The sequence below is a fragment of the Sorex fumeus genome, unplaced genomic scaffold (genome assembly GCF_029834395.1).
Source record: "Sorex fumeus unplaced genomic scaffold, SorFum_2.1 ptg000034l, whole genome shotgun sequence".
Lineage (NCBI taxonomy): Eukaryota > Metazoa > Chordata > Mammalia > Eulipotyphla > Soricidae > Sorex > Sorex fumeus.
Genome location: NW_026606091.1, coordinates 24,230,674 through 24,252,577, shown reverse-complemented (window position 1 = coordinate 24,252,577; position 21,904 = coordinate 24,230,674). Strand labels below are relative to the sequence as shown.

Sequence of the window (21,904 nt, the reverse complement as noted above, 5' to 3'; positions counted from 1 at the left end):
TCTTAGTTGGAAGTGGCCACTAATCTATACAAAAACTAATCTTCCTGACATCAGAATGGAGTCACAAAATTAGACTCAGCTCTGAAAAACAAAACTCTGAATGGTGCACCAGAAGGGAGCGCATACATGCATGCATGAGCATATATGTCTTGTCTTCACCCAACACAGACTGGAAAATCCCCTTCCTCTAAATATTTACATTTAAAAAAGAGTCAACTTTAGGGATCCAGGAATATAATTAAATTGATGAAATGCATACTTTACATGCAGGATGTCCAGGTTGGATTCCCTAGACCTCATGGTCCCGCCTAAGCACTGGAAGCAGCTCCAAGCACTGCCACAGGACCCAAAAAAGCCTACTTGACATTTTCCTACCATATTATTCATGCTTCCCTTTAGTACTTCTGCATAATGATCATCCATCACCTATAAGATCAAAGTTGTCCATTTGATCTTAACTGGACTGTGCTATCCCCATAGTCTGTGTAGATGCTTTTGTACACTAATAGATGTATTTCCAGTATAGGTGGGAAAATCTGTCAAGTTTCCCCTATCAGTCATGATTGTTCAGAAGTACTCTGATTCCTAAACACCCATTTTCCAGAGAGTTACCATGCAGGAAAACACTGGGCCATGGGGCTGGATTACAGTGTGGAAAATGAAGAGATAGTGGTAACACAGACACGGTGAGAGGACAATTTAGTCCCCTCTGTAACCCTTACCAAAAAAAAATAACAATAACACAGACACTCTCATATATAGCCTAAACCCACTTTCCCTCAGGGGGCCAGAGAGATTATTCAATGCCCAGTATCCTACATGGTCCCCTGAGCACAGCCAAGAGTAATTTGTGAGTGCAGAGCCATAAGTAACCCCTGAGCATCACCAGGTTTGGCCCCTGAACCAAAACAAACAAATAAACCAAAAATAAAAAGGTTTCCTCAAAGGAAGGTCTAGAACACAGCACTTCCTTGAGATATAGGAGGGCTTTGTGATGCATTGTGAGCCCTGGTTCCATCATCTGTGAGGTTACCATGACACAGCTCAGTATTGGAGATACTAGGCACCTGGAATCTGAAAGCCTATACACATGACTGGTCTCAGACTGATGTGGCTGAGGCCATGCTGAGCCCTACTTTTGTTCTGTGGGATGTTGGCTATCCCCTATATATATATGGTTCTATTTTTATTATTATCCTAATTATCTGGCAACTTAAAAGGAATTACCATAGAATTACACTGAAATCTAAAAGGAGCTACTGCCAGGTAGGGAAAAACTACGACTCCATTGAACTTACTAAACCCCAGAGGAGAATCTTCTACCTACCAGACAAGTTGAATACCACACATATAGTTCATCTTTGGAGTATTTTCCTTCTCAGAGCCCAGATCATTGATTACCAGGACATCCCAGCAGTGTAATCTAATTATAATGTGAATTGAAATATCTACCTGCTTTAGGTTGAGTTCTTAGAGGAAATCTATCTCAAAAGATACAGAAAACCTTCTGATATGGGAGATTATTCTGTTTGGCAGTCTATTAAGACAGCTGTAAACATAAGTCTCCTGTTATTTCTGGGTTTTTTTTTTGTTTGCTTTGGGGACACACCTTGCCTAGGGCCTTCTCCTGACTTTGTACTCAGGAATGAGCCCTGGCAGTGTTCAGGGGAATATGTGTAGTACAGAAGATCCAATTTTAGTGGATCTCACTTTTTAATTTTATTTTTATAAAGTAGTTCACAATATTTTATTACATTTAATATTCGACCATAATCCCACCACCATTACATTTTACCATCACCATATTTTGGATGTTTCCATCCCGAACCCCAACCCCTGCCCCAAAGTAGAACCAAAATAATTTTTTTATTCTTATGAAAAAAAAAACACTGAAAATGATACAAAAAAGTTTCCTTAGAGGAAAGTGTGTGTAGATTGTTGTATCTCACCCAGGGGCCATTAAGCCTTCTATAAGAGATTACTAACATGTTATTGAAGTTTGAGCGTTGTGTACTTATATCTGTAAAAATATATTTCCTTCTAAGATTGGTTGCTTTCTACTTTAAATTCCATCAAATGTGGTGTGCTACTCTTGGAATATTAATGGTGTGAGGTATGAGATATTCCTTGGCCAGGAATAGGTTCATTCGTGGGTGAGGTTCGGTCCGAGCGTGTGGAGAGCAGCCATACGCATGGCGGCAGTTGAGTTCTGGAGGTTTTTGGCTGCCAGAGCTGGCTCCTTGGGGCTCGGAGGGGCCTCACCCACCCCCCTCTGGGTTGCCCCAAATGAAACAGCTTGGCGTGGGATCCGGCGGCATGGCTATGGTGAGTTGTTTTATGCTCTCTTCTGAGAGATTTATATTGAGTCTCTAGATCATGGCCATTGATGAGACTATATGGCACCAGCCAGAGTGACTGCCAAGTTGCCAGAAACAGTAGGAGATACGGGGAGGTCACCCATTCCCAGTTCTGTTGATTGGTGGGTCTCATTTAAGGCAAGCATCTAAACATCTCTTTGTCCCAACAGTCTGCTGTGATTAGAGCTGCCCAGCCTTGAATCTTTTTCTTTTCTCTCTCTTTCCAATAGAAGCCTCATTTAATAGTACTTATGTGAGAATTTAGTGGGAGGATTAGAATAAGGAGGAACCTCAAAATGATTCAGAGAGGAGAGAAGTGGAAAATGTAGTTAGGAGTATGGAAGGAAAGATAGGAAAGTAAATTAAAATAGAAGTAGTTGAATACAATGATGAGGAACTGCTTTATTCTTTTTCTCATTTTAGGCAAGAAAAAGTATATAAAATTTGGAGCCAGAAAGAGAGCTCAAAAGGATAGAGTACCTGTGCTGGGTGTAGAGACCCCACTTCAGTCCTTATACCACATGGGTCTGGATCTGCCAAGAGACAACCCTGAACACCAAGCCAGGAGTAGCCCCCATGCATCACTAGGAATGACCCCAAAACAATTTTTTAAAATATGGCATTCTACATTTACCCACTAATTTTTTTTCTCTTTAAGCATTACCGGAAAGTTAAGCTAAGGTCAAGAAACGCAGCATCAAGAGGTAAAGTTCCATTCTCTGCCCGTCATCTCTCATAACCTGCACTGAGGGTGAAGGCATCATGGATCCTGGCCCTCAAAGAGCCCTTATGCCAGGAACCAGGTGCTCTCACCACTGAAGCCTTCAAGATACAAATTGGAAAATTCTCCAAGAAGACTTTCTTGAGTGGGAAATCATAACCTGGGAATATCCCAAAACTCTCCACTTTTCTTCCTGGGAGTAAGAAGCAGGGTGAAATTCTACAACTGTGTCATTTATGGCTTTTGTGACCCCAAGGAGGTCACTTTATCTCTGTGTTGTTATTCATAAAATGGGCATTGATGATATTACCTTCCTCAGTCTGATAGTTACAATCAAAAGTCTTAGACACCACATATAGCTGATAAAGTTATGTACAGGAAGGCCATAGATCCTTGGGGGTTGGGATTTCAATTCTCCTTTCATTCAAAGATCTGCAGCTTCTTATCACACATCTTTGAAACTTCTCCTAATGTAACACTCTTTCCTGATTTCTCAGCTAGGAGTCATTTTGAAGAAGAATTTGAGAAGCCAAAGAAACTGCTTTCTGTGATTAAAAGGTGATTTATTCATTGTTACAATTGTCCTACTCCCTGCCAAGCCTGTGAATATTTCTTAGCTTGGCCTAGGATGAGGCTAAGGAGAAGGATATGCGCAGGGGCACACTGGAGATGGAACACTCTTCAGATGGGTTACCGGGCCCAGGAGATGAGAAGTCTCAGGTCTCAGGAGAAGCACTCAGATCTGCTCTGGGTTATGTTCATAGTGGTCTGAAATTCGGGTGTGACTGGATTCCATGAGAGTTCATGAAAGACTCTACACACCTTTGCTGTCAGCCACCAGAGAATGGATACATGAGTGCATAAATCAGTCACCATGGCCACAATCTCTGTCCAGCTGCACCTTTCAAGGACAGGTGCCTGGGAGTCTGGCTGCCCCTGCTGATGGCTTCTCTAGTTCACCTTCAGAGACTCTAGTAGCCGGCACAGACCCCAGCCCAGCATTTTATCCTCTGCCTAAATGTCCAGAGGATGGGGTGGGTTCCCAAGAGAGACCATGCTCACCCCACAGTCCCCAGAATACAGAGTCCCCACTTGGACACATTGCCTCAGTGTAGAAGCACTGAATCAGGCTGTGGGCCTTCTCATTCCCAAATAAGACTGACTCCAGGAACTAGCTGGTGATCTCCTGGGGCTGCCCCATAGGTTCATCACCAGCTCCCCATGGGCAGCTTCCCTTCCTCTGCTTCAGCTTCTCAACATGGGGCAGCAGAGATTTCCTACACATACACTTCCGGGTGATCAGAGACCTAGACTTCCCACTTAGCAGAGACCTTCCTCCACTTCCCAGTCAATAGAGACATCCTCCGCTTTTGGGTTGGCAGACCCCTCCAGGTCAGCAAAGACTTCCCACCACTTCTGGACTATCATGCTTGTGGTTGTCAGACACTTTGTCCACCAGCCCCAACTCCTCAGACAGCAATCCACTCCTGCTGCATGTTTCTGAGAAAAAGCGGTACTCCAGACAGCCATGGGGTGTTGAGCCCAGGGTTGTTTACAGCCCTAGAGGAGAGCAGCGCCAGCCCCAGCCCACACAGGCCCAAGCAGGTATGTGTCACTCCCTTAATAACTGTTTCTCTGTTTCCTTCCCCAGCCAGGGCTGGCACCCTCAGGAAGGAAGTGTGCGGCAACTCCTGTGCGCAAATCCATGCTGTGACATCTGCAATGATGTGGCTCTGGAGATTCAGCAGCTACTGGCAGGTGAGCACACTCCAATCTCCAAAAATGCACAGAGGCCATTACAGAGCACTTCCTGCCCAGAGTTTATATCCAAATCTACTGTGACTTTTGAGCAGAATTTGGAGCACCGATCCCTGTCACACTCCACCGAGCTGGCACATCCATGTGACGACCCTGTGGTGTCAGACACCAAAAGTCAGAGCTCCGTCACCCAGTTGCATGCTCCGTCACCTAGTTTAGCCAGCGTCCATGATTATTGGGCTGAGCACAACCAGCTAAACGAGGAATTTCAAGTCAAAGAAGTGCCCAAGGATCCAGAGACCAGTTTATATTTAAGGCCAGAAAACCCTAATGCTCCTAACATCCAGCAGGCAGTGATGCAAAGAAGCCCCAACTTTATCTGTGGGTATCAAGGCCTGAATCCCCCAGTCCCAATGCTGACTATGAACCAAAATATAACTGCCAATACTCTGGCACACCCTGTGGCCATGCACATGGTCACTGTGCACCCGACCCACCCGTCAATTTATAATCCTGAAATCCTGAGGCTGCTTGAAGTACATATGAAAAAATGGATGCACTTCCAGAGGTGGGGGCTTCCTAGACGAGTGGAGGAGTCAATGAGGCAGTTTATGCCACACCCACCACTCTTTTACCAACCTGAAAACAACCAACCACTTTCTTTCATCCAGCATTATCCTCCTAATTTGGCTATAGAAAGATTTGGGACTTTATCTTACCAGACCTGGGGTTCATGTATGGCTGGCCAGCCCACCCAGGCCTTCTGGGTTTCAGAATGGTCCATAATTGACCCAGCACATCAATACCACTATCAGCGAATCCAAAACCACCTGTCTCTAGTCTTACCCTCTCCAGCTTTTAAAGACTTAGACAGTTTCTATACACTTCCTGGCCAACAGATTGATGATTCGATGAGTGATTTGCAGCAAAAATACAGACAGTTATTTTGTGGCCTCCCTTCTTTGCATAGTGAGTCCCTGCATTCAGGATGGTGTTCTCAAGAATTGTCCTTGAATGAGAGCTTGTCTAGGCTGCCCATGAAGGATCATTTTCTCTTTCAAAAGCTCTCTCTTCTCCCCTTATTACCTAAAACACCACCCCAGTCAGTCCAACCCTCTTTCCAACCATCCTCAAATGAGATCCCTTCATCAGAACGCCAGGAAACTCAGAATAATGTCCCATTTTTGACTTTAGCTGAGTGTGAAGCTTTGGAGTGGCACTTGCTACAGAAGCAATTCCAACTGCAGTGGGGTTTGCCAGCAATTTTTCAAGGCTCTCAGCATGTCCTGAGCCCCATGCAACATATGCCCTATGACAAATCCCCATCCTCTGGAACAGTGGAAACTTCTTGGCCACAGGAGCCTACCTCAGTCCACACCAGGGGATTCTTATTCTTTCTGGAGCATTCCAGGAGGCCACTGGATTTTCACCTCCAAAGGCAGTTGATTCATCATCCCTGGAGCCTGTATGAGAAGACCCAGCAGCCCAGAAAGCTGGTTCTGTCCCACAATGACCAGCAGCCTCTGTCATGGAGAAAAACAGGAGTAGACACCAATGTGAGTGTCTCCAAGCCCACAGACCTAGAAGCCACTTTAGCTGGTGAGCCATTCTCACATCTCATGCACACAGAGGTAGTTCACACACCACACTTGTTTGCCCAGGCCAAGGCAATATTACAGAGCCACATACATTCAAAATGTGGGCAGATTCTCCAGGGCAACGTCCCTGCCTGTATATATAGTTCCTGGGGACATAGTATTCCTGAAAATCTGAAAGTAGCTCCTTTCACCTGCATCCCAGAAAGCAAGAACTTGGAGTTACAGGCAGCAACTGATTCAGGTTCACAAGATGAACCAATACCCAGGAGTCCAGTGACCCTTGATCAACAGAAACAAGACCCATCAGATGCAGTCCCTGCACACTCGAAGGTACCCCAAATCCTGTCTAAGGCAGCCCTTGAGAAGCTGGAGGTAACGTTGAGGCACAAATATATGGCCTTCTTGTCAGGGTTTCCTGCTCTTTATTATGTGACTCTCTCCAGGGCCATGTCCCCTGAAAGAATTACCCAAGCTATAATGACAGAGATGCTTCCAAAGGCTGTAGAAAGCCCAGCCGAATCTCTGACTCAGAAGATCTCATCAGAAAAGCTGTGTCTAAGTCCTGAACCATGCTCAAGAGACACTGAAAACACTTGTGCTGATGCTGCAGATGACTTCCAGGCTGAAGCACAAATGGAAGAAGTAGCTGAGCCAGTGACTCTAGAAAGTGAGTCAGAGCCTCTTAGATCCATCTTACTCCAAAACACTAAATGTGGCAAACTCAATTTCCATCTGAAAAAGAAGATCCTCGAGGTACAGTTGGGAATCCCTATTAAGGCAAAGGAGTCCAGGAAAAGAAATCTAGAAATCATAACCACACTGGAGTCTCTTGGGACTTTAAACAAGAAAGAGAAAACATTGTCCGACGATATCATCGTCCCAGCAGATACTCCTTGTGACCTAAATCCAGACCAGCTCCACCATAAAACACAGTCAGGCATTGAGTTAAAGGCGGTACTGCAGAATCAGAAGCAACCTCTTGCCAGTGAAGTACCCCAGGATTCTAACAACTGGGTCGCCAAGATCTCACAGCCCAGTGGAGAGATCACAGAGACCCAGGTGCTTTGTGTTCAACTGGAAGCCACTGTGAGCAACCCCATTGTAGAAGAGCCTTCGGATCATGAGTCTCATAGCTCTGGCAAAAGTATGGACTCAGCCCAAGTCTCCACACTGGCAGAAAAGAAAGAAGATAGAGAGATACCCAAAAATGTGGGCAACCAGGGAGAAGAGGATGCTGGGTTTGTACTAGCTTCAATAAGAGAAAGTCTCCCTGATGAAGACCACAGGGCATCCCATGGTTTCCAGAACCAAAGCCCTGACTTTCTCCAGGATGTGCCCTGTCCACGCAGTCCCCGGGATAACCTTCAGCTTACGCTTCCAAAGCAGACTCTAGGAACCCATGACAGAAAACACTCTGAGAAGAGTAACCTGAGAGGCAGCCAAACCAAAGAGAATGTCATCCTCAAACCAGCAAGGGTTGCTCAGTATGCCCAGTCCACACGGCCTCACATGTCTCAGGGCCAGGCTCTCCTGAAACAACCCCTGCAGAGGAAGCCATTGCAGGGCCAAACATTGCAAAATCGAGTTGTGCAAGGCCAGAGAATGCCAGTCCCTACTCACAAAAGGCCCAGCCTTGCAGAATCAGACTTGAGAAGTAAGATGAAATCCTTTCTGCACTCTATTAACCCCCCCAAGACAATGGCCAATAGGCATGAGGAGCACATGCTCTATTCAGCAGAGAAAGTAACCAGAAAAGAAAATGTTCAAAGGAACCTGGCTCCAGCCAAGAGTCCCATGGAGCAAAGAGGGAAGCCCAAGGCCCAATGTCCCCCCACTCCGAAGCAGGTGAGCATGGCCTCTCTGCATGGCCCCCGTTTCCCAGACAATAAGCTTCAGCGCCGCTCCTGCTCCCACCACCTCCACTCTGCCTCAGCCCCGGGTCTTCCCCGCCACTGCCCTCGGCATTGTCCTCGAAGGGCTTTGCCACCCAACTAAGGAACCTATCATAATTCAACTCTCTTTAGAGGGAAAGCTGGTCTGCTCAAGAAGACTGGCACAATCAAAAAAGTCTGTAGGTTCCCAGGGTCTGCGTCCCATGAAGAGAACCGCTCCTGTCAATTATTTTTCATATGTAGGTGGGCTAGAGCACCATCCATAAAGCACTTATTTCTCTAAGCAAGAGTTGTCTGTCTGCTCCCTCTCTCCACTGTGACTTGTTAAGGGAAAAGCAGGAAGGAGGCTAAAAGGGCCTCGCACTTAAACTGGGTCAGCATTCCACACAACTTCCAGCCCTATATTGGGCAGTGAAAAAAAAAAAAAGGACAAGAGCACTTCAGAAGGAAGGACCTTGTCTAAGATGCATTGAAGTTAAAGCCTGGTGTGGTTTCTGCCATTGTTTTCTTTAGTGTCCCTGACCCAAAGAGTAATGTAGAGTGCAGGATAGTACAGATAAGTAGTCAGGAATCTCACACTCTAGAGGGGAAGGTTTTTTGTTTTGTTTTGTTTTATTTTTAATTTTTTATCAGTGAGTCACTGTGGGGTACAGTTACAGACTTACAAACTTTCGAGCTTGTGTTTCAGTCATACAATGATCGAGTACCCATCCCTCCACCAGTGCCCATTCACCACCACCAGTGATGCCAGTATCCCTCCCACCACCCCACCCCATCCCCACCCCATCTCACCCCACCTCTGAGGCAGGGCATTCCCTTTTGTTCTCTCTTTCCTTTTGGGTGTTGTAGTTTGCACTAGAGGTACTGAGTGGCCATTGTGTTCGATCTATAGTCTGCATTCGGCTCGCATACTTGGTGTTCCCTTCTCTATCTGAGCTGCCTTTAGAAGGGAAGGTTTTTAGGGAATTGTTACAGTGCCCCCCAGCCTTGAAATGCTCCGTGCTTATCAAAATCACACACCCAGGTCCAGGGAGATATCTCAAAAGGCTAGAGTACATGCTTTGCCTTCAGGAGGTCCAAGTTTTTTTGTTTTTTTTTTTTTAGATTTTTATTAGTGAAATACCATGAGGTACAGTTGTAGACTTACAAATTTTTGTGCTTGGGTTTCGATTATACAATGATCAAATGCCCATCCCTCCACCAGTGCCCATTTTCCACCACCATGGATCCCAGTAACCCTCCCACCCCCATCCTCCCCAGCCCACCCTGCCTCTGTGGCAGGGCATTCCCTTTTGCTCTCTCTATCCTTTTGGGTGTTGTGGTCTGCAAAGGAGGCATTGAGTGGCAATCATGTTCGGTCCATAGTCTACTTTCAACATGCATCTCCCATCCTGGGAGGATCCTCCAAACACCCTTTATTTGGTGCTCCCTTCTCTATCTGAGCTGCCCTTTCCCCTAGAATGGCCAGCTGGTCAGGAGGTCCAGGTTTTATCCTCAGCACTGCATGGTCCCCTGCACAAAATACTCTGCTACAGATGGCTCCTGAGCCCTTCTGGTGTGATCAAAAACACAACAAAGTATCCAACTAAAATAACAGGATGTCAAAAGCACAATATCAGTCTTTTCTGCTCCCTTCAAAAGATCTTTAGCTCTTAGATCTTTTGAAGAATTCATCTGCGAATCTTCTGTAGCTCTCTTGCTTTCACAAAGATCCAAAAGAATAAGGGCAGGAGCGATAGTGCAGAGGTCAGGCGTTTGCCTGGCACAGAGCTGCCCCAGGTTTGACCACCGGGACCCCATATGGTACCCTGAGGGCCACCAGGAGTGATTCCTGAGCAGCTTAGAGCCATGAGTAATCCCTGACCATCGTTGGGTGTGACCCAAAAACTGAAAGGAAAAAAAAAGACTCAAAAGAATAGAGCAACAAATCACTGTCACTGTCCCTGTCCCTGTCCTCCAGTTGTTCATCGATTTGCTCGAGCGGGCCCAGTAACATCTCCATTGTGAGATTTGTTACTGTGTTTGGCATATAGAATATGTCACGGGTAGCTTGCCAGGCTTTGCCGTGAGGGTGAGATACTCTTGGTAGCTTGCCGGGCTCTCCGAGAGGGGCAGAGGAACCGAACTTGGGTTGGCCATGTTGGCTGCGTGCAAGGAAAATGCTCTACCGCTCTGCTATCACTCCAGCCCAGAGCAACAAATATAAGTCAAGATCAAGTCCTTTCAGGATTTTGGAGGTGAATATACCAAGTTTCACTTTGTCCATATGCATAGAGCTTTTTTGTCAAAGTCTGTGCAGATAAATTCAAATTTTTTAAATAGTCACTTTTTACCCAGCATATTGTTTTATCACTGTATCACTGTCATCCCATTGATCATCAATTTACTCAAGCAGGCACCATAATGTCTCTATTCCTCCCAGCCCTGAGATTTTAGCAGCCTCTTCTTACTCATCTTTTCCCAGTGACTGGAGGCTCTTTCAAAGTCAGGAGAATGAGACCTGTTATAGTTACTGGTTTTGGCATATCAAATACTCCACGGGAAGCTTGCTAGGCTCTGCCCGTGCAGAAGGGATACTCTCGGTAGCTTGCCAGGCTCTCTGAGAGGCAGGAGCTGGACCAAGGCACTGGGGACCTGGGCCCCACCAAGTGGGAGAAATTCAAGAGGAGCTTCAAGGTGCGCATGTCCAAAATATTGTTCTATAATATAAAGAAATCATGTTCTATAAACCCATGCTTTTGCTCAGTCCAAATGTCCTACCCACTATACATACATCTCTAGACACACATTTCTTTTATTTCTACTGTCTCTTGTTTGCTCAGTCCAAATGTTGTTAGTCTCTGGTTCCAATTTTGACAGCTTTCAACTTTGGCCTTCCTTTTGTTTTGTTTTTTGTTTTTGTTTTGTTTTAGGGTAGCACTCTGCTATGCTCAGAATTTATTCCTGGCTCTGCACTTAGGGATCACTCCTGGTGGTGCTTAGGGGGACCCATGGGGGAGCTAGGGATTGAACCAGGGTCAGCCATGTGAAAAGCAAGTGCCCTACCTACTTTATCATCTCTAGACACACGTTTCTTTTATTTCTACTGTCTCATTTTTCATACATTGCTGTCTGAATGATTGCAATAGTGTCTCATATCCCCAAAATTTTGAACAGTGAGTAGCAATTAATACAGTATTTGAATTCAAATTGAAGGCTGGGATGCACCCTAATTATCAGAACTGTCAAATAAGGGATTCTTCAATAGGACAATGTATCTAATGGAGGACTCCAGAATATGCATAGTAAATTTATCATGAGAAATTTCAACATTTAAATTATGTTAGTACTAAGCTATATACAAGGTATTATACCAACATGATGAACAGGATGTAGGACTGCACAATGGAGCTCTATCTCATGAGGTACAGCCTCACATATTCAAATTGTCTTTCAACAAATATATTTGGATATCCAATTTCAAACAGAAAAATGAATGCCTAATTCCTATATCTGAACAACACCAATCACACATACCAGCATGTTCCAATCACAAGTGTTCACTGCATCAATTAATGGCAACTTTATCTTTATTCGGGCCTGGTGTCATTCTTGACTTTTTTCCCCTAACAAAACCTAATCCATCAGAATCCTGTTTTATCTACCATCAACATAAATTCAGAACACTGCCACCTCCCACTACTTTTTGTTTTGTTTTGTTTTGTTTTGTTTTTTGGGAGGGCCACACCCAGCGGCGCTCAGTTTTTATTTCTGTCTCTGCACTTAGGAATCACTCCTGATGGGATAGGGGACCATATGGGGTACCGGGGATCAAACCCAGGTTAGCAACATACAAGGTAAACACCCTACCCACTATACTATTTCTCTGCCCCCACTTCTCCTACTTCTGATGCTATAATTTCTAAAATAACATACCTACCCTCCACCCACTACTCAAAACTACACTTTGTTTTGTTTTGTTTGGGGGCCACACTCAGCTGTGTTCAGGGTTTGCTTCTGAACACACAAGTAAGCTCTGTGGGATGCCAGGGATTGAACTCAAGTAGGCAGCATGCAAGGCAAGTGCTCTACTTGTTGTGCTATTGCTCCAGTCCCCAAACTACACTTATGACATTATGTTCTTAACACAAAAACCTGACAGTGCAGGTGGCTAGTAATAGTCATAGATGACAGAAATATGATGGGTAATGGGTTGGTACAATAGTACATTGGGTAGGCTGCTTACCTTGCTCTCGACCAACCAAGTTGGTTTCAGTACCTGGCATCCCATATGGTCCCCTGAGCCCTACCATGAGTGATCCCTGAGCACCGAGACAGGAGTAAGTTCTAAGAATGACTAAGTATGACTCCCCACAAAAAAGAAGAAAAATGATAAGAATAGAATGAGATAGATAGGTATATGTAAATCATAAAACTGGATAAAGATCACTAAAAGAAGAGATCTAGAGAGAGACAATCCAGCTGAGTTAACCCAGGTAAACCTGATCTCCTGGCCCAGACCTCTGAAACCTTCTTAGGATGGAAGTGGGCAAAGTCTCTGCCCTGATAAAAGGCCCAGTTGTCCATCCACACCTGATTTCTTTGGCATATAAACAGTCCAGCTAAGAACCCATGCTGCTGAGTCATCTCAGTTCCACAACTCCTGGAGCACACAGTTGCATGTGCGACCACACTACATCTTCAAAGTTCACAGTAGTGACAGTCCAGTAGGCACACATAAGATTTGATGGGAACACTGTATAAGTTAAGCTCAGTTCAGCTTTGTATAAGTTAAGCTCACCCAATAAGCTCAGTGAGCTAAAAAAAATAAATAATAACACTAAAGTCTCAGCTAGCACCTAACATCTCAGTTACTCGGAAAAGGACTTGAGTAATACCATTGTGAGATATATGTTATAATAAGCAATATGAAGTAAATTATTTTGTGTCTGTTAAGGTCTCAGGCTTGGAGGGTGGAGGGTAACTAAGGATATAGATGGAGGAAAGATCATCCTGGTGGAACTGGTGCTGGAATGCCGAATACCTGAAAACTATTATGAACAACTTTGTAAATCATGGTGTTTAAATAAGGTCTAAAATATTTTTTAAAAAAGAAGATATCTAAATATAAAGCTCCAGGAGAAGGATAGAAAGAAAACATTAACTTCTAGTGATACACTAGAAGTCAAGAAAGGAAAATATTTTCAGAGAAACTAAATACATGAAAAGTCACCATTTAGTTGAGTAAGATAAGGACTCAGAGCTTAGCACTTATATTTAGAATATAGAGCACTGGTAATCTTGAGAACAATGGAATTGAGGTGATGGAGGTAAGGGATGACTGGAGTGGATGCAAAGGAGAATGGAAGAATATGTGATAACAGAATTGTTTTGTTTCTCAGAAATGCAGAAATACAAGTAAATGATACTTAAATCGGTTGTTTAAAGGAGGAGATATGGCCTATGATATGTTGATGGAAAAAGAGTCAAGAAGAGGAATAAACTGTGAGAACAGATAGAGATACAAAGAATATTAGCCAATAGCCACAGAGATGAGAGGAATTTTGGAAGGGAAGTTTTTAAAGTTTTTTTAATGGTCTAAAAAGTAGATAGCGAGATTGCATATCCTTCTCTCCCAGAAGGGAGCATAACATGACATTCACCATAACCATGCTGCCGCACCCTGAGCCAGGCTGTTTCACTAGGGGCGCCCCAGAGGAGGGTGAGTGAGAGCCCTTCCAGCCCCAAGGGACCTATCACTGGCAGCCAAAAACCTCCAGAACTCGACCGCCGTCACGCTCATGGCTGCTCTCCACATGCTCAGGCCAAGCCTCACCCATGAATGAACCTATTACTGGACCACATGTCCATATTTGTGGCGGCATGACATTTCATACCACACACCCTGCCCATACTCCAAGAGAACCGCACCTCATTTGATGAGGTTCAAAGTGGGAGGCAACCAATCTTAGAGGGAAATATTTTTTACAGTTATTTTATATATATATACATATATACATGCGCACTAGGCTCAACTTCTAACAACATGTTAATGATCTCATAGAAGGGTTTAATGACCCCCTAGGTGGAATACAACAATCCGCACCCTCTTTCTTCTAAGGATACTTTTTTGTAGCATTTTCAGCAGTTTTTCATAACAAACAATACAAAATACATTATTTTGGTTCTGCTTTGGAACAGGGATTGGGATTCAAGGTGAAAACACCCAAAATATGGTGGTGGGAAGGTGTAATGGTGGTGGGATTGGTGTTTGAATATTAAATGTAATGAAATATTGTAAACTACTTTATAAAATTTAAAAATTATATTAAATAATTAAAAGTAGATAGCAGCAAGTAAAAGCAGAAAGCAGAAAAGAAGATTGAAGTTTGTGGTCAAGACAGGATAAGACAGAGAGCATAAAATGTGCTTGCTAGCAAGAAATAAGAATGTGTCTTCACAAAGAAAACGCAAATGTGGCATCTTAGTATTTGGTCAGGGACCAGGTTATTCAGGTGTGGGAAGATAAATATGCCAAGTTGGAAGGGGAAAGGCTGCCCCGAGCAAAAGGGAAGAACCTCACACACACACACACACACACACACACACACACACACACACACACACACATATATATATTATACTTAGAGTCAGGTTCAGATTGTAATTTCAAATTCTTCCCAGTCCCGTGGAGGATAGAAAGAAGAACTAACTAAGCTGGAGCTTCATCCTGTTGTGTTATAGAGGACTAGGGATGCCCTGCCTCACCGATTCCTAAAGATATCCCAGGTGATTCATCCCAATGAACAAGAGGATTCCATTTCTCTGACAGGACCCCATCACTTAGTCCAATGTGTCTGCTGCTAGAAGGGTACAGAAAAACAAGGCTGGGAAGAAGCATAAACGTGTCTTTGCTGATTCTGTACCTCGGAGTTGAAAGCCCAGCTCTGTGGAACCACCAGGGTAAGGGGTCCAAACTCCAGCCTGCTGAGCCACATCCTCCAGGTGTTTTCCCAAAGCACCCAGAGATCACAGGAGGTCTCGTGACAGGCACATCCTCCCTGCCTAGTGGGAGCTGGGAGGGAGTCACACAGCACAGAGAGGAGGAGGAGGCAACAGTGAAAGGAACTGACTGGGAAGGGTCAGTGTCAGGTGCGAGACCGAGGTTAGTGTGCACACATCCTGGCTTAGGTGGACCAGTCCTTCCCATGGCCCCCCTCCCCCCGTCCCCCACTTCCCCACCATGCTCATACCTGCTCCAGAGCAGCATGAGTACAAAGTTCTAACCAAGTCCTACAAGTCAGAATCCTGTGGGGTTCACTTCAGAGAAGGATCTGGAATTGAAACCCTCAGGATTCTGACTTCTCAGCAGTCAGGACTGAGAGACGAAGACTCAGAGCCTGTGACTTAGGCAGGGAGAAAGAATCATTCAGGCCATCCCAGCTCAGGCAAAATCTCCTCCCTCCCATTCCCTCTAGGCCAGAGAGAGAAAATCAGAAAACAAGACCCTCAGGGAGAGCACAAAGTTAAGAGTCACTGCTCTGGAATTGATGGTAGATGCTGGGAATTAGACGATTTTTCCTTTGCTTTGTTTTGAGCCACCCGCATCAGTGCTCAGAGCTGCTCTTGGTTCTATTTCCAGAGGTCAGTCTCCACTCTGTGACCGAGTACCGTGTGGTGCTGGGAAATGAACCAGACCCTCTGCATGTACCACATGCACTCAGCTTGTTGAGATATCTCCCAATCCATATGTCAATTCTTCCTTGGAAATTTGGAGTTCACCTTTGAGGTAGCCTCTTGCCATGGTAAATGGCTCTGCCCCCTCCAGACTTGAGCCTGAGCTCCCCTAAAGGCACTTCAGAATTCTCCAGTGGAAATTTCAGTCTCTCACTGTCTGCAGTGGAGGAGAGAGATTTTTCACAGACTCTCTTCTCTTTAATACTGAGACCAAGAGGAGAGATTTTTAGGGTTCCTTCATTTTTTCTCCGCTGCATGCATCCAACAGGAGAGGAAACAAACGCATAAACTCTGTGGAGACATTGTGTGAGAGGCCCTCTTCCACCAAAAATCCCAGCACACCTGCATCTGCACCTTGGGTCCGTGGTATAGACCCTCCTGTTTCATAGATCAGGGACCTGAGTGGTTCCTGTGTTCACTGCAGAGAGGTAGAGAAGAGAGGACAAGCGTGGCTTTAGGTGGGGAGATGGAAGTTAAGGTGCTGGGGACACGCAAAACCAGATCCCTAACAGGTCTGACTGGGCTTACATTCCCACCCCAGAAACAGACTGCAGGGTCTAATACTTGATCCGGATGAGAGCGCACACAGTGAAAAAGGGGGCCTGGCAAGGGGCCCCAGGGAGCACACTCTTTCCAGAATGAGGGGTAGGTGCTGCCAACTGGCCCCCTTTCCCGCCTTGTCCTCTCCACCCCTGTAACTCTCTGGGTCCATGGCCAGGCAGAGTACATATTGGGGGATTTCCACAGTGTAGCCTTCCCAAGGTCAAGCCAACTACAGAGGCCACGGGGGCAGGGCCCCAGCAGGCAGCTGGACCCAAGGGAATGCAGACTTTGGGAAGGGAAGCAATGGGAACGAAAGAGATTCCATGGAGTAAAATGTGCTGGCAGCCGGGGTGCAGCAAGGCAGAGGGGTCAGGTGAAGAGACAGAGCAGAGCAGAACCTCACATAGCCAGAGTCCACAGAATGGACATGCATATTCAGCCACACAGATGCATGACCAGAAAGGGACAAACTCAGTGATGTCACATAGAAATGCACCTGCATACTCATGAATGTGTGCATATGCCTCTGCCGTCGCCTCCACACCATCAGACACAGGCATAGACACACCGTGAATACAGGGCTGGAGAGAGAGTGCTATAGGGAGGGGGCTTGCCTTGCATGTGGCAGACCCTGGCTCACTTCCTGGTGCTACATAGGGTCCCTCAAATGCTGCCCAGGTCCCCGAACACAGAGTCAGTAGTAAACTCTGAGCACCTCCAAGTGTGGTCCAAAAATGGAAAAGAAAAAAAAAATTTAAGCACATACGAAAACAAAGACCGCACATAGACCGACCCTGGTTCACTTTCTAGAATCACAAATGATCCCTCAAAAGCTACTAGGAGTAAACCCTGAGCACAGAGTCAGGAGTAAACTGTGTGGCAAGCACACACACACACACACACACACACACACACACAGAGGTGTATATAGACCTAGACACTGCTTGTCTTGCAGATCCACAAGCACATAGTCCAAACACATCCTTCAAAGCCGCTCCCCTCACACAGCTTCATTGGCCTGCTCCGACCAGACCTGTCTCTTTCTCCTCTAAGCTCTAGTTTGTTATTTCTGTCCTCCTGCTTTCCTTGTATCATAATCTAGAATCCACATGTATACCCCTGGTCTCCAAGAAACGTTTCTCTTCAAGAGAGAAGATAGAAATGACCAGGTCAGCCAATGATCCACTGTCTCTTCAGCAGCCCTCTCCCATCTGCACACCAATCCCTGTGTCTTCCCAGCTTACTCAGCGCCCTGAATGCTGGCATCTTTTGGTGCAGCTGACCAGGCAGACACCTCCAGTGAAGATAATTCTGCCAAGTTTTACCCCCCAAAACCCACACATAAGCCCACTTAGTACCATGTCAGTGTAATCCTAAACACAGTCCTCGCTAACCCTTATCCTGGGTGGCTACACATCAAAACATGATCTACACAGCACTCAATCACACGTATATCAAGACCACTGTCACATTTGCATCCCAGGAATTCAGGGGCTCTTTGGCAGCAGCTGCAATGTCAGCAGCGTATTTTGGCCCTGACGGGCCCAGTGCTTTGCTGGGAACCTAGGCGAGTTGAAGTACTCAGACCCTTTGGCCCTGCTAGACATCCAACACTACAGGGGTCCAGCCCACCCCAAGCCCTTTTCCGGGACGAGCTCGACCTCTGAGCTGAAAATTCCTGCCATAGCCCTCCCAGCCTGCCTGCCAAGCTGGGAGCATCTGTTGCCTTGCAACTCCCATTGGGCGGGAGCATGGGCTTAGGATGGAAGCGATTGGCTACTTTCCAATGGGAGAAATTTCTAGACTTTTGCAATTCCCACACCTTGGCCATCTATCTAGTCTGTCCAGGCACCTGTCCTTTAGAAAGCATTCTCTCTCACTTCATCCCAGCACCACGTCTGTATGGTACCACATCGTGGGAATCAAACATTGAACCCTTTGGCCTTAATGGCTGAGTTTTGCCCAAGAGGAGCCTTCATGCCCTCTGAACACTGTTTGTGAGTAAAGAAAGGAGGAGAGAGAGAGAATGAGAGAGAACGAAAGAGCACGAGTGAGAGAATGAGCAAGCGAATGAGAGAGCGAGCAAACGAGTGAGTGGGCAAGAGAGAAAGACTGTGTACCTGCTGTGAGGGTGAGGGGTGTGCGGCTCCGTATACCCTTCTCTCCTGCTCCAGCCTCTCCAGCTGCGTGATAAAGAGTATTCACTTTGAACTTACTGATCAAGCCGAAGTCAGTCACTTGTCCCTTGCTCCCCCGCTCACCTACTGCCCTGACTTCAGGGCTCACATGACACTCCTCCACATCTTGGTAGCCCAGAGGTTTCTGACACCCCTACTCCCTCATGAACAGACCAATCAAAAAGCTCTGGTCATTGGACTGAAATCTTTTGATGCTCAGACTCTCTGGATGTGGCTTTGTGGGTCTGCTAGCCCCCTTCTACCAACATCCAGGCTGACCGGAGGACCAAGAGAGGGATTTGGGTTCTCACTTTAGCAGCACATATACTTTAAAAAAAAAAAAAGACAGGGACTTGAATGAAATGAGACAGAGAAGAGGGATAGACATGGAATGATTGCATTCACTTATGGTATTTTTTTAAAATATCATTATGAGGGACTGGAGCGATAGCACAGCTGGTAGGGCGTTTGCCTTACACGCGGCCGACCCAGGTTCAATTCCCAGCATACCATATGGTCCCCTGAGCACCGCTAGGAGTGATTCCTGAGTGCAGAGCCAGAAGTATCCCCTGAGCATCGCTGGGTGTGACCCAAAAAGCAAATATATATATATATGTATATATATATATATATATTATGATATTCAAAAATATCATTTATGACTTTTTAAAAAAAAACACATAGTATGAGACTAATACACAAGAACAGTAGAAACGATGACCAGGAGGACTGGCTCATGGCTAGAAGCCTTTCACAAGTGATGGGTGGGGGACAGTAAGAGATATGACAATTATAATTGGAAATGATGGCCCTGGACAAGAATTGAGTGCTGAAAGTAGATAAAGGGGTGTATGTGACAACCTCTCAGTACCTGTATTGCAAATCAATACCCTAAAGGAAAGAGAGAAAGAAGAAAAGGGGCTAGGGACGGAGTGATGGGAGAGAAACTGGATGTATTGATGGTAGGAAATATATACTGAAGGGACAGGTGTTAGAACCATTGTGTGACTAAGAGGCAATCATGAGCAACTTTGTAACTGTGTATTTCGTGGTGATTCAATGACAAAAAATAATTTTTAAAAATCTGGAGAGACAATTCCTCAAATCGGAGACTACGAACTGTTGGGGCAAGATAGAATTTAGATAGATTGAGGACCCTTAATCACCAGGATTAAAAAAAAAAACAGCTTGGTTCTGAGCCACATATTCCACGTTTTTGCACAAAGCTTGGGGTTCAACTGGGATTCTAGAATGAGATGAGCCCAGCCAGAAGCTATGGCTAGAGAAATGTTGGGGGTTGGAGTGCAGTGTGGAGGTCCCCACTCCCTCATTGCCCTCTCCAGGAGAAAAGGGCTATATCTGGGCTCCCTCCTTTTCTGGCTCCCTTGTGCCTCCCTCTCATGCTCACCTGAGCCCCATAGGCTCCCAGAACTGTAGTCCAGTGTCCCGGATGTCCCCTGTTCCCTGTCCAGTGACTCCCATCCCCAAGCCTGTGTGAGCAACTCTCCCAGCCCTGGATTCTTGTCTTGCCAGTGATCTATATCTGGCAAAGTTCCCAAAGGTTTTCTTCCTCCCCAGAACCCCTAACTTGTGTTCTAAGCCCTTATAGCAGGTGGGAAGGCCTCAGCATCTCTAAGATTGTCCTGGTCTACACCAGCCTTCTCAGGGCTAGAGAGAAAGTACGGAGAGGAAGGCACTTGCCTTGCACACAGACAACATGGGCACCACATAGGATCCCCTGAGCCCCCCATGGGAGTGATCCCTGAGCTCAGAGCCAGGAGTAAGCCCTGAGCACTGCCAGTGTGGCCCTCAAACAAACAAAAATTACATTACACCATTGTTCTCAACCTGAAGCCATATGGCTCCCCCTGGATCCCCTGGAATAAGGGGATCACAAGTTTTAAAACTGTATAAATGGAGCACAGGGGTGCATGGCGTAACACTAGTAGACCAACCCACAGGAGGAGGGAAGGTGCCTGGGACAAAGCAGAAAAATCTGAAGGGGGCTAGAGTCAGAAAAAGGTCAAGAAACAATGATCTACACTACAGCCTCAGGTGCAGAGGTGGAGGCGCAGAATATATCCCCAGGAGTTTCCTGAGTGGAGAAAAGTGGTTGAGGATGGAACCAAGTGACTGTGGACACTATCAACACATGACATTTGTTGAAACCACCTCCACAACATAAACCCCCATAACATATGCCCACACACACGTGGCACACACAGCAAAGATAGACGGTCCCAAAAGAGAAGGAAGCTGGGGTTTTCCACAGAAAGTAGCACAGTTCCCACCTGTTCCCTGCCACCCTCTGCCTTGGAGCAGGAGGGGGAGGAGAGGTGGGGGGGGGGACACCCAGGATACTCAGGGGACTATGTTCAGGGGGCTCTGCAGGGCCGGATGGACCCCAGGGTTCCCACAGGCAAAGCATGCACTCCAGCCCTTGGGGCCCTCATCCAGCTCTGTTTCCCCTTATTCCACAAGCTGTGCAAGGCCAGAGCGTGTGCACGCACACACACACACACACGCACACACACACACACACACACACACGCACACTCCAGAAAGGTTAGGGGTGTATCACAACAACTTCGTCTCACCTCTTCCCCACCAGCTTTGCTCCTTTCCACAGGCTCTGTGTCCATCTGGAGTTCAGGTGGTGGAGCAAAATGGGCCCACCCCACAAACTGCTTAGAGGACTTGAAGAACTTAGTAAAACAACAGATCCCTTGCTTCTGATCTGAGACGGTGCCTCTTACTCTTTTATTAGCTTCTTACACGTTTTTTATTAGCACCTTACATGGTTCTGAAGTGCAGGCAGGGTTAAAAACAATGAAAATAAACTAACATGGCAAGACTCTAGAATCATCTACATTCCGCCCACACACACAACCTTCCTGGCCATGCTAACCTACCTCTCGGCCCGCCACTCCTCAGAAACTGCCCACTACATACGCAGTGATTTTCACAGAGGAGGTAGCAGGTCGAGCAGGCGACTAGAGAGCTGGGATTTCCGGCCATGAGACCAAGTGAAAGACCCAAGAAATTGACTTATTTGGGGGCTAAAGTGATAGTATAGCGGGTAGGGTGTTTGCTTTGCACGCAGCTGACCCGGGTTCAAGTCCCAGCATCCCCTATGGTCCCC

The 21,904-nt window shown here is 46.0% G+C and overlaps 1 protein-coding gene across 1 annotated transcript; it reads left to right on the top strand.

The window, feature by feature from the left end:
- The first annotated feature begins 633 nt into the window (after positions 1-633).
- On the top strand, positions 634-21,454 carry LOC130026583 (protein SPATA31F1-like). Its single transcript, XM_056117427.1, has 8 exons — positions 634-672; positions 1,105-1,266; positions 3,016-3,061; positions 3,576-3,636; positions 4,730-4,836; positions 5,002-7,672; positions 7,784-8,279; positions 21,392-21,454. Exons 1-8 carry the CDS (start codon positions 634-636, stop codon positions 21,452-21,454), a joined length of 3,645 nt encoding a protein of 1,214 aa, XP_055973402.1.
- Positions 21,455-21,904: the final 450 nt, after the last annotated feature.